Source organism: Brienomyrus brachyistius, unplaced genomic scaffold (genome assembly GCF_023856365.1).
Source record: "Brienomyrus brachyistius isolate T26 unplaced genomic scaffold, BBRACH_0.4 scaffold846, whole genome shotgun sequence".
NCBI classification, from domain to species: Eukaryota; Metazoa; Chordata; class Actinopteri; order Osteoglossiformes; family Mormyridae; genus Brienomyrus; species Brienomyrus brachyistius.
This window is the reverse complement of record NW_026043121.1, coordinates 26,369-39,582: the sequence shown is the minus strand read 5'-3', so window position 1 is coordinate 39,582 and position 13,214 is coordinate 26,369. Positions and strand designations below refer to the sequence as shown.

At 42.4% G+C, this 13,214-nt stretch overlaps 1 protein-coding gene across 1 annotated transcript; it reads left to right on the top strand.

The window, feature by feature from the left end:
* On the top strand, positions 1–5,772 carry LOC125729874 (F-box only protein 11-like). Its single transcript, XM_049005712.1, has 5 exons — positions 1–233; positions 1,029–1,136; positions 3,463–3,571; positions 3,655–3,753; positions 4,038–5,772. The coding sequence occupies exons 2-5, from the start codon at positions 1,130–1,132 to the stop codon at positions 4,165–4,167; spliced, it is 345 nt and encodes a 114-aa protein (XP_048861669.1). The 5' UTR covers positions 1–233; positions 1,029–1,129; the 3' UTR covers positions 4,168–5,772.
* Positions 5,773–13,214: the final 7,442 nt, after the last annotated feature.

Sequence of the window (13,214 nt, the reverse complement as noted above, 5' to 3'; positions counted from 1 at the left end):
AAAAAATCTAGAGGTTGATGCCTCAACATGTGCAAAAATAACCGACATGTTTAGTGCTGTAGCTTCGGTTTCCAAGCCAACAGTAACGTTACCTGACGACACTAAACAGGTGAACATAGCACATGGAGGAGAGGTGACTAGTCATGGCGGCACCCAGGCAGAGGAGCAGGTATCTGACAGTGAAGTCAAGGAGGGACAGAGACAGAGTGAGCAGGAGGAGTGTAGTTGAAACGGTAAGCATGGTAGCTACATGATTTTACAAGGAGGGAGTGTTAAACAGGGCGGATGCAGCAGGATAGCGTGTGTGGGCCTGGCTGGGCTATGAGGAAGATTTACCTAAATTAATGAATATTATAATTAATGGTGGGCCGTTATCGGCGTTAACGTGCTGTGTTAATGCGAGACTCTTATTGCTTTCTCTCACCAGTCGACATCTTGCTGTTCTAGTAATGGTCTGGGTGCTGTGATGAACCTTCTACTTTCTGATGATGTATCTAACAATGCTTATCGGGACATTCAGTCTCGTCGGTATTTTTATGTAGCCATTTCCTGCCTTCTGCATTGCAGTGACTTCAGTCACATCAGGAGAATGCTCATTTGTCTTAATTTTTGCAGTGATTGTCCAAGAAAGACAATTACCCTTCCAAAGGGCCTCTTTCGTATTTGGGGGGAAACATCAAGACTAAGTAGTACTTAATCATATTTAACTTTGGTCATTTTGGTGTCAGTTATAATTAATTTGTCATTTGTGTAAACCTGCAATTTCCAAAGCATAGGGGTTGAATACTTAGGCAAACAGCATTTATAATGATTTTCTTGTTTTTTTAATGATATTAAAACAACTGATCTATTTGGGCCTTGAAAAATATACTGGCGCAAAAGAGTACTCAACAGTACTCAAAAGTGTTTTTGAGAAAATTGTGTATATAAATTTTATACTTCAGACAATCGTCATGACTTTCAAGGGGGTTGAACACTTTTGCAAGCCACTGTATAAGATTTTAGACTTTGCTGTTTCTGTATTGTAGGGATTGAGATCACCAATCATGCCACTGCAACTCTGGAAGGAAATCAAATTTTCAACAACCGCTTTGGAGGCTTGTTCCTCGCCTCTGGTGTCAATGTGACAATGAAAGGTAACTGAATACTCTGCTCTGTTCCTCTCCTTTCTCTGTTCTGTGCCCATACGTTTATGGCTTTTGAAAGACCAGACCTGATTTTAATTATAATACATTTTATATTTAGGTGCCTTTCAAGACACTCAAGGACCTTATATACACATTACCGAACAGTCACATAATATATATATATATATATATATATATATATATATATATATATATATATATATATATATATATATATATATATATATATATATATATATATAATAAAAATAGTTGCAATAAAACCAATGTTAATACAACATTGAAATACTATACAGAACAGGCATGTGCTTTAAGGTGAGATTTAAAGGTAGGAAGAAAATCAACGTTCCAAAAGTTTTAGTAGAGAGTTTGAGATGAGGGGTTAGGGTTAGGGTTAGGCTGGTTAGCTAGGCTGAAAGAGTAGAGATATGTAGATGATCAGAGAAACAGAGGTGCCAGATTATCGATTGTCTTGAAAGTGATTTTAAAATTTTGCTTCTCAGTGTGATATTTAACAGGGAGCCAGTGAAGATGCTAAATGACAGGAGTGATGTTTTCTATAGAAGGGGTTCTGGTAATGATATAAGCGGTAGCTGCATTCTGTACCAGTTGAAATTTGTGGAGGAGGTAGTGAGGAAGACCAGAGAGGATAGAATTACAATAATCAATATCAGTTATAACTAGAGCAGGTACAAGAATAGCAGTGTTGTCAGCTTTAAGATTTTATAAATTTTTTTATTAAATCTTAAGGTGTCAAGAACATGTCCTGGGTATGATGTTAAACTGCATCCAGCCCTGAAAGCAATCCTTCTACTTGCAAGGAAAAATATTTGGGGGGTTGGTGGCGGGATTTGCACTCCAGCCACCATAAAACAACTCGCAACTGCTCGATATAAAAAGGCACGATACCCGTCTGCTCTCCACAGGAGTAGCTTTGCTGCAGCTACCCAAAGGAAAGCTGCATGCACCATGAAGGGGATGGGAGAGGCCTTCAGGAGCCTCATACCCAGATGAGTTGAAACCGTCAGAGAGCTAAAAGTGTCAGGCCTGTTGAGGATTGGGGCTGGTGTGGTGCTGAGGCGTTGCCTGCTGCATGGCGGCCCTTGGGTCCCAGTTTGATGTGGCCCATCTGGGTGGGCGCATGGAACATCTTGTCTCTCTCTGTCATCTTTCTTTGCTGTCGGGGAAGCTTCGTAAACTCCGCATTTTGGTAGCAACATTCCCGCAGACTGGGGAGTGGCCGGATCTCTGTAGGTGGGTATACCTACTTTTGGTCTGGTCAGACTGATGGCTGCCATACTCGGGGAGTAGCCATTGCTGTAGCAGATCGGCTCCTCCTGATGGTGTCTGATGTCACTCCTTTCAATGAGTGTATTATGAGACTCCGGCTAAGGCACTCCTTGGGTGTCTTGTCTGTTGTTTCAGTATATGCTCTGATCACATTAAGTGATGTCTCATTGAGGGAGACATTTTACTCACAACTTCACTTAGTGGTTGAAGAGTGCCCACGAGGTGACACTCTGGTTATGGGTAACATCTTCAAAGTGACCACTGGCACTGACAGGGCTGGCTCTCAGGACTGTTTCAGTCCCCATGGGTCTGGAGACCAGGGTGAGAGTGGCTCCATGTTCCTTGACTTTGCGAAAGGTCGGGGCTGCCCGTCGCTGGATCCTGGTTCCATTGCCCTGAGCCGCATCATTGGACTTGGTACTCCAATGCTGGTGGTGCAGCGAAGGAGATCGATCACATCCTCGCTGGCAGACATTGGAAGCTCCTTCAAAACTGCAGGGTCTACAGAAATGCCTAGTTTGTGAATTCTGACCACAGACTTGTTGCTACTCTGAAGATTCAGCTTAAATCCACTACACTACCACCTACTAGGAGAGTAGGTGTGAGGCTGGACAGTTTTTTCAAGTGATTTTAGAGATGAAAGGTAAATTTGAGATTGGAAGAAAATTTATGTTGTAAGAGTCCAGGTTTCTTTCTTTCTATGATGGCTGTTTCGAGAGATAAAGGAATGAGACCAGCAATAGGGAAGGAATGCATGATGTTAGTTACCAGAGAGGAAAGAGAGGGCAAACAGGATTTAACCATATAAGTAGGAAATGAGTCCAACTGACAGGTAGAGGGCATTGATTTTCTAAAAATACCAGATATTTCCTCCAGATGGGAGTTTAAATCTAGAAAGAAAAGAAGAGGAGGGACTATAAGATGTTCCATGTACAGTTTCATACAGAGGTCATCTGCTGGTGGATATTTCCAACATTAGCATTTTGAGTTTCTAGTTGTTTTGACTGTGCATTTTCCTCCACAGATAACAAGATAATGAACAACCAAGATGCCATTGAAAAAGCTGTCTCTAGGGGGCAGTGCCTGTATAAGATTTCCAGTTACACCAGCTACCCGATGCACGATTTTTATAGGTAAATGCCCCCAACCCCCAACAGCATACATTTTTATCTGATGAGCATATCACCAATCAAAACCTCCATTTCATCTCTTGTAGGTGTCACACATGCAACACCAAAGACCGTAATGCCATCTGCCTGAACTGCATCAAGAAGTGCCATCAAGGACATGATGTTGAGTTCATTCGGCACGACAGGTTAGTGCAGCTGCACTAAATAGAATTATACAAACAACAGACTTGTACGCAACTGTTAATTACACAAGGAAACAAGTATTTAGGCTATATCACGATAGAATACTCAAACTGATGATATGTTCATAATCATGAAAATGACATTTTGTCAGTTTGTATTGCTCATGCCTAGTAGTTCTTTGTAATAAACAGTCAATAGGTTACATTTGAACTGTGCAAGAATTTAACTGCATTGTGACTTTTAATAGTTCCATTCAGGGATATTAATAACTTTCTCTTCACTATAGGTTTTTCTGTGACTGTGGAGCAGGGACATTGTCAAACCCATGCACACTTGCTGGAGAGCCCACACATGACACAGACACTCTGTATGACTCTGCCCCTCCTATAGAGTCCAATACATTGCAGCACAACTGAGCTTGACCTCAGCTGTTACCTTTTAAAGGGCCGTGGACTAAACGCACCAAATGGATGCTTTGATCAGTCTGGACCCAAAAAGACTCCATGTTTAATGTATGATGATGGAGAAAGATATGCACACTAGAAATAAAATCTTTAAAAACATACTAAAAAACTGAAAAGCAAAAGCTGACCCAGCTTCTAATGGAGAAGTTTATATATTTAAAGAAAACCTTTAAAAGGCTTTCCTGTGTCTGTGGATGTAAAACTTTTTTTTTCTGTTAATGCAAACGTTTTGAAGAAAAGAAGAAATGAACGTCGAAGAGAAGCAATATGTTGACTCAGGATTATGGAGAGTAAGGGGGCGTGACTTCAGCTGTACTGCCTCTGTGCAACATCTGAGATGCTGCTGTAAGAGGAGCTTAGCTGCAGTCTGGTACCCAGAAACACAAGGAGCCATAGTCCCTCTCACTGAAGAGGGATGTCATCCTGTTCAGTAGGCTGGGCGCTGCCCATACAGCCACCTTGGCAACTGTTTCTAGACAGCAGTGGTGCTGGTAAATGTTTGGTGAAGGAACAAAAGGTGATCTAGCACTTCAGCTTTTTTTAATGCCATTCTGATTGACACATGATTTTAATGCTTTCCCACATAGTTTTGTATTTTCAAGCAGAAATCTTACTGTACTTGAATGTCTTATTATTATTATTATTATTATTATTATTATTATTATTTTATTTTGATAACACTCCCTTTGCTTACTGTATACCTTGTCAAGCCCCGGTATCTAAGTTCTTTCTGTGAAAGAGAAATCAATGGATTACACAGATTTGATTTAGGAACGCTAAATTTACTCCAGCAATGTTAATATATTAAAAGTAATGTTTTTTTTTCCTTTTCTTTAATTGCAAAAGCAAAAGGAATGTTTTGAGTAGTGTGCATTCTTGAGCTGTGTTACCTTTTGCTAAGGTATAAACAATTTTGTTGATACACTTAAATGTGGTTAAGGCTGCTTGAAATGACTGTTGGGGTAACCCTGTTAAGTCTCCCATTGGTGCTCAGGCACACTAGGGACTTAGGGCTTGTAATGCACAAAAAGTCACGTCAGGTGGTTAAAACGTTTCACATGGGTAATGGTGGGTGAAGTGTGCTAAATGTTAATCTCTGTGGATATCTGGCCATTTCTGGAAGTTTTAGTTGAAATGATCTACAGGAATACATGTCTCAAAACATTTATTTTAACCCCTGGGGCTCAAGCAAGGCACAGCAAATGAGTACTTTCTGGCAAAGCATCACGAGAGAGTGTTTATAGTGATGTCTCGTGTGAGTGGCACTCGCGTGTGACTGTGACTTTTCCCCCTTTTTCCTCGATAAGAAACGAGACATTGCTGGAGATGAACCCTATAGCCCCCCGCTGTATTAAAGCTGATGTGCTTGTCTATACAGCACTCAACTGTTTCATGGCTTATTTTTTTCTTTTTTTTTGAGGGATTTTATTTGTTTTTCATTGTGTATTGGTGACTGTGGGTTCTCATACAGCTTGGATTGTATGCATGTACCGTACCATCTCAATTTAATATATTGTGAAGTATTCAACAACCATTATGTAGATGCTAGTATGAATTAAAAGGGTATAATTTCCTACAAAAAAAGGAAACTTGTCATTTTTGTTAAATTTAGATCATGAATCCAATTGCTCTAGTAAATGTGTTTTGCTTCTCAGGGATACAGAATGTTGAAAAACTGTCACGTCAAAATTTCAATTTTTCAGCAACCTAAGTGTCCCCATATGCAAACTTAGCGAAACGGGCACCCAAATCACAAAAATGCATGTTTTGCGTTGTGGAGATGCAAAATGTTGAAAAGCTTCATACTTAGCAATGTATCAAAAAATTGACTTCCTGGCAGCCCAAGCACCAGGTTGGGGAGCATTCCCTGATGCAGCATGTTGCCGCACCTACCACACGGTGACACTAAGTCAAATCAGCAGTACCCAAGGATTCTCCAAAGAGAGACAGTACCAGAGTCCAAACTTCATCTCCGCTTAACTGGATAGCATCCATGTCTCGCAGCCATACAGCAAGGCAGGGAGACTTGAACCTTCCTCTTTCAGATATCAGGAATACCACACACCCCGTTCCAGCAACCTCATGAACTCCTGTGCTCTCCCAAACGGTCTGCTGACTTCATAGGTAGTCACCAGAGGCATAAACACTGCTGCTGAGATAAATTAATCTCTCTACAAGGTTAACCTTCTCCCTATAGACAGTCACACTACAGAAGGCTGTGCCTAAGAAGTCATTAAATGCCTGGATCTTGGTCTTTATCTAGACACTCGGACTCTTCACAGTCTCTCGAGAGCCCTGATCAGAGCCTCCATTGGCTCCGCTCAGATCACAGCATTGTTGGCAAAGTCAAGATGAATAAATCTTTCTTCACCAAAGGATGCTGCACAGCTGCTGGACCCCATGTCCTAGAGTAGGAGCAAGAACACACCCCTGGTGAAATGCAGAACTCTGCACACTATCAGTACCAGTGTACAGGCCGGCCATGATGCCCAGCAACTTCGGGGGGATCCCGTGAAGTCTCAAGATGTCCCACAGGGCAACTCAATCAACCGAGTGAAACGCTTCACAAAAATCAACAAAGGCTGCAAAGAACCTCTGCCAATATTCATGGTTGAGCTCAGTGAGAACCCTCATTGCCACAATATGGTCGATGGTAGACTTCTGAGGTGCAAAACCAGGCTGCTCTGGTGGCTGACAGGCAAGCAAGTAATTATGAATCCTGCTAAGGATGACCCTAGCAAGGACCTTACCCGTCACTGAAAGCAGTGTGATCCCCTGTAGTTGCCTCAATCCAGGCGATCACCCTACAACTCCTGTTTTACAATCAGTTGATTTAAGGGGGGTCCTTATGGTTAGGGGGAGGTTAGGTGCACGGGCCTGCCATCTGGTGCCCACTCTTTCCCCTTCCCATCCACTGGCATCCCTGCCTAGAATTGCCTGGCTGTCAGTTGCTTAGTGGGCTTGGAGCTGTAGTTGGCAGTTTTTGCTAAAGCTCTGTGCGGTTAGACGTCTATGTAAATGGGGTAATGCGAGAGGGGGGTGCAATGGACATGGTTGCACCCCCCAGGGGGGTGCTGAGCACCTGGTCTCACACATACACATCATGCGTGTGAAAGAAGTCCATCTCCATTTCTGAGATATAAAAAAAAAATGTAACCTTTTTTCTATATAGGCGCATTTTGATTTCAGGAGTGTCCCTGGACTCTACTCTTACACATTTTATTAATAATAATTTCATTGCTAATCTATTTTTTCAACCTGGGGGTAAGTGCTAACCAAGTGCCCCAAAACGAAACATGGGTGACTGATTTTTGCCTGTTTTAGGTCCCTCTGCCTCCCTCCGACCTACCCCGCCTTCCTTACTTTTGGTTGAAACCTAGGGGGACCCATGTCTTTAGCCTTTGAATCCACACATGCTCCTTTCTTATTCTCTGTGCCTGTGACCAGTTATTAGCCTCCAGGCCAGAGAACCTGATGTTCTGCAGTCCCTGTTGGTGAAAATGCTGCATGAGTGCCATAGGTTTGCTATTACAGGTATGGTTCCAGGCCCCAATGTGACAGAAGTCTTTAAGGTTTATGTTTTTTCTATAAGCTGAAATGATTTTATAGTTCTGCAATTGAGGGAAATCTGTTGGACCTTTGAAAAACCTCTCCTGAGGTTATTGTTTAATGTAATGGCATTAGAAGAATATATGGTGATTAATGGGATATGTAAATTTGTTGAAGAGGGTAGTTTTTTATTTCTTATAGTCCTGAGTGTCTCTGCTTTAATTCCCCTAAGAAACGGTTTAGTATATTTTCTGTCTAAGAGCTGTAATTAAAGTGGTAGTGGCTGCCTCAAAATCCTGTTTGTACAGAGGCAATGAAATCTGATGAGCTGGGATTTATTAATCCTGCAAACGTGTGTTTTGGGTGATAACTGGTCTTATAGAGTAGGCTGTGTCTGTCTTTAAAGTAAACCTTAGTTTCGAGAGTCCTGTTACCATTTATGGGTTGGCTGAAAAGAACTGTTGTATCTAAGAAGTCTATGAACTGGGAATTGATTTTGTATTTGACTGTAATATTAGAGTAATATATGTTCATTGTGGGGGCGGCATGGTGGTGCAGTGGTTAGCACTGTTGCCTCACACCTCTGGGACCTGGGTTCGAGTCTCCGCCTGGGTCACATGTGTGCGGAGTTTGCATGTTCTCCCCATGTCGTCGTGGGGTTTCCTCCAGGTACTCCGGTTTCCCCCCACAGTCCAAAAACATGCTGAGGCTAATTGGAGTTGCTAAATTGCCCGTAGGTGTGCATGTGTGAGTGAATGGTGTGTGAGTGTGCCCTGCGATGGGCTGGCCCCCCATCCTGGGTTGTTCCCTGCCTCGTGCCCATTGCTTCCGGGATAGGCTCCGGACCCCCCGCGACCCAGTAGGATAAGCGGTTTGGAAAATGGATGGATGTTCATTGTGTTTTTGAAGAGGTCAAAGAGTGGTTTTCCATGTTGACATGTACCAAATATATCAGCCAGATACCTGTAATATAGACTAAGGAGATGTTGAAATTTTTGATGTGTATCCTCCCCGGATACTATATAAATAGTGGCATACACTGGGGCAAACTTCTTTCCCATTGCTGTTCCCTGTGTCTGGAGGTATATTTGGTTATGAAACTGAAAATCATTTCTAGTGAGATTAATTTCTAACAGCTGGAGAATGTATATCTGATCTGTTTGAATCAGGGTATTTTAAAAAGGCTTTTGTTACTGCTTCAAAGCCTAATGTGGTGGATATATTTATATATAAACTGTTGATATCTATTGTGAATAAGAATGCATCTGTCTGAAATTGAATATCCTGTCATTTGTTAATGAAATCATATGTCCTTCAAATAACTGTTGTGTCATTGTGAAACTGAAGAAAATGATCTATGTATTGTGCTGTATTGAATGTATTACTGCCACAATCTGAGACTATGGGTCTCCCGTTGGGGACCCTCCCCAGGATTGTCCACAGGGCCTGATCCATATGGATTTTTCATAGGAGGTAGGGCAGTCTAGGGTGGGGGATGTCAGGGCCCTTTAAGAAATATTTTAATAAAGTGTCATCCGTCCCATCCGATTTTTGGGCATGGCTGGGGGCGTGGCCTGGCCCCTACGTGTACATGCGTGCAAAGGAAGTCTATCTTGCTCCATTTCTGAGATATTCAAAAATAGTTAACTTTTTTCTCTATAGGCACATTATCGGTTGACTCTACTCATCAAGAGGGATCTGAGGAACTTTGTTCCAAGTCTCTACGACATTCCTAGGCGGAGATACGCCCACTTCCGGTTTGGATGCTAAAATGCTAACTTTCGAGATGACAGCAGATTCTGCATGTAGGAGGCGCAGAATGTGTAGATCCAACGTTTCAGCCAGATCTGGGCATGCTAAGATATGCTAAATGCTAGCATGCTAACTTTTGAGATGGCAGCGGATTGTGCATCTATATGAGGCGCAAAACGTGTAGATCCAAAGTTTTGGCCAGATATGAGCTAGATAGTTGCTAGCATGCTATCAAGCTAACTTTTGCGATGACAGCAGATTGTGAATCTAGGGGGCGTAGAACACGTAGAGCCAATGTTTCTGCCTGATCCGAGCATTTGACAAGGGTTAGGGTTAGGTTAGATTTAGGATTATTGTAAGGATTTTTAAAAGACACACCATTAATTGTTTTAAAATGCACTGGCAACACTATATCCATTATCCTCCTGAGTCTCAGCATTTTCTAAGGCAGATGACCTTTTAATGGGGGCTGCATTAAAAACAGTGAACGGTGACGACAATGACGGTGATAGTGATAAAGTGAAGCTACGTCTCCGCGAGCTTCTCCATCCAGAGTACGCTCAATCCATCTACAGTTCCTCTCTCCCACGATCCAGTAAGTACTCTACTGCCAGTAAGTCATGCTCTGCAAGCTCAGTAATAGCTGGAAAGAGGGCAGAAGCTGCCGCAGAATTAGCAGCCAAAGAAGTAGAGTATGAAGTGCTACTAGAAGAGGAAAAACAAAAGGAGAAGATTCAACTCCTAGAGGAAAGGCAAAATAAGGAGCTTGAAATACAGAAACGTGAGTTACAGAGATTAAAGGCTGAAAAGGAAGTAAAGGCTACACGAGCTAGATTAATGACTTATGACCAGGAAATCAAAGGTGAGAAGAGTGTTCATTCTGTTGACCATAGCAGAAGGGATCAAAACCCCCCCGCAGTTTCCACTTATGTTCAAGCTCCTACAAATAATGTAGTCTCCACCCCACCTCCTCAAGCAGACGTCATTTATTTAACTCAAGCAGTACAAGACAGTATCTCCATGAACAGGCTGCCAATACCAGAGCCATTCATGTTCACAGGTGACCCACTACAGTTCATTGAGTGGAAAGCTTCATTTACTGCCCTCATTGACAAGAAGAACATCTCATCTGCTGACAAACTATACAACTTGTATAGAAATATGTGGGAGGTGCAGCGCGACAAACACTTGATGGCATCTTCTACAGGAATGACAGCGAAGCATATAAGGATGCATGGGAACGCCTCAATCAAAGGTATGGACATCCATTTATTGTTCAGAAAGCGTTTAGAGAAAATCTGTCAAAATGGCCAAAGATACAAACAAATGACTCTAAAGGATTTAGGGCATTTGCTGATTTCATTCAAACATGCCATGAGGCGATGCCTTACATTGAAGGCCTAAACATTCTCAACGATTGTGAGGAGAACCAGAAACTTGTTCAAAAGTTACCAAATTGGGCTGCTGCAAGGTGGAATCGTCAAGCTACTCAGTTTATGAGAGATAATGGAAAATTTCCTGGTTTAAAGCACTTTGCTGAGTTCATGTCTTCTGAATCAGAGATTGTATGCAACCCAATCACATCATTCCAGGCTCTCCATTCTACAGACTTCACCACAGCCACTGCAAGGAACTTACAAAGGGAAAAAAGGCCTACCTCAAGTGTCCTCCACACGCAGGTGTTAACAGAGACAGAAAATGCAAAACAAAGATTGAATGTTAAACTACCATGCATGCTCTGTCAAGACAATGGACACAAACTTCATGTTTGCCCACGGTTTAAGGTCCAGTCACTTGAAGAGAGAAGGAAATACATAAAGGACAAAAGGCTCTGTTATGGTTGTCTCAAACCAGGACACAGTGCAAAGGCATGTCGTTACAGACTTGTGTGTGAAATGTGCAAGAAAAAACACCCTACCTGTCTGCACGACTTCAACTACGACAAGAAAAATTCAACTACAGACTCAATTCAGATCAACACAGAGCATACTGCAACTACCCTGTCTCTCAATGTTGAAAACAATGAACAATGTGTCAGCACTTCCATAATTGTACCAGTATGGGTCTCTTCAGAGCAACTTCCAGGTACAGAGAAGCTTGTTTATGCACTCTTAGATACTCAGAGTGACACAGTGTTCATAGACCAAGATGTGTCCAATGATCTCAAGGCAAAGTCCACTCCAATAAGATTAAGGCTCACTACAATGCTGGGTAAAGATGCTGTTGTACCAAGCGAACGTGTTTCAGGTCTCAAGGTGAGAGGCTACAACTCCACGGAAACAATTGAACTCCCTCCAGCTTACACCAAAGACTGTATACCAGTTAACCGCTCTCACATTCCTACTTGTGAAACAGCAAAACGATGGAATCATCTCAAGGAGATAGTGAATGAGATTCCCCTGCATCTAGGATGTGAAGTTGGCCTTTTAATTGGCTACAATTGCTCAAAGGCTCTGGCTCCGAGGCAGGTAATATTAGGAGAGGAGAACGAACCCTATGCAGTCCGCACAGCATTGGGCTGGAGTATTGTTGGCCCCACATCATCTCACAATGACTCCTTCAGCACTGTGTGTCACAGAATAACAGTAAAAGAGCTCCCCCTAGTGACTCCAGCTGATGCACTTAAGGTTCTCGAGTCAGACTTCAAGGATGACGTCAAGGACAACAGGTCAGTGTCTCAAGACGACATTCTCTTTCTAAAGACATTAAAGGAAGGAATTTATAAAAATACTGAAGGACATTACGAAATGCCACTTCCATTTAAAGAACGACCACTCTTACCGGACAACAAGCAAATGGCCATTGGGCGACTTCAAAGTCTCAAAAACAAACTGTCAAAGGACCAAAGGCATAAGGAGCAGTATGTGAAGTTTATGAATGAAGTCCTAGAAAGAGGAAAAGCAGAGGAAGTGGAAAGTGAAGCAAAGGAAGGAGAAAGGTGGTATATTCCCCACCACGGGATATATCATCCCCAGAAACCAGACAAACTGAGGGTAGTCTTCGATGCCTCAGCTAAGTAAAAAGGTACCAGTCTGAACGACCATCTGCTGTCTGGCCCAGATTTGCTAAATAATCTAAATGGAGTTCTCATCAGATTTAGACTGCATGAAGTTGCATTGTTGTGCGACATTGAGAAAATGTTCCACCAATTTTTTGTGCATGAATCAGATAGAGACTATTTAAGATTTTTATGGTGGAAAAATGGCAACATGAACACAGAGCCCCAAGAATTCCGAATGAAGGTTCACCTCTTCGGCGCTTCATCATCACCAGGTTGTGCAAATTACGGTTTAAAGTATCTTGCCAAAGAAAATGAGACACAGTTCCCCCTTGCATCTCAGTTCATAATGAAAGATTTTTATGTGGACGATGGGGTGACAAGCACTGCAAGCATCAAAGAAGCTGTTCAGCTCGCCCAAGATGCTCAGACAATCTGCGCATCAGGTGGCCTCAGACTGCACAAGTTTGTAAGCAACGACCAAACTGTGTTAAACAGCATCCCACCATCTGAACGTGCTCCTTCACAGCAGGCATGTGATCTGACACTCAATGACTCTAAACTTGAAAGAGCGCTAGGCATTCACTGGCATATTGAATCAGACACACTCAGATTTCGCTTTCGACCCAACGAACAACCTGCTACACGGCGTGGCATCCTATCTACTGTCCCATCTCTTTACGACCCACTGGGATTCATC

Coding starts and splice junctions, on each gene's coding strand:
- LOC125729874 (XM_049005712.1), top strand. Junction 3,572..3,654: donor CCGATGCACGATTTTTATAG/GTAAATGCCCCC, acceptor CATCTCTTGTAG/GTGTCACACATGCAACACCA. Junction 3,754..4,037: donor GAGTTCATTCGGCACGACAG/GTTAGTGCAGCT, acceptor TCTTCACTATAG/GTTTTTCTGTGACTGTGGAG.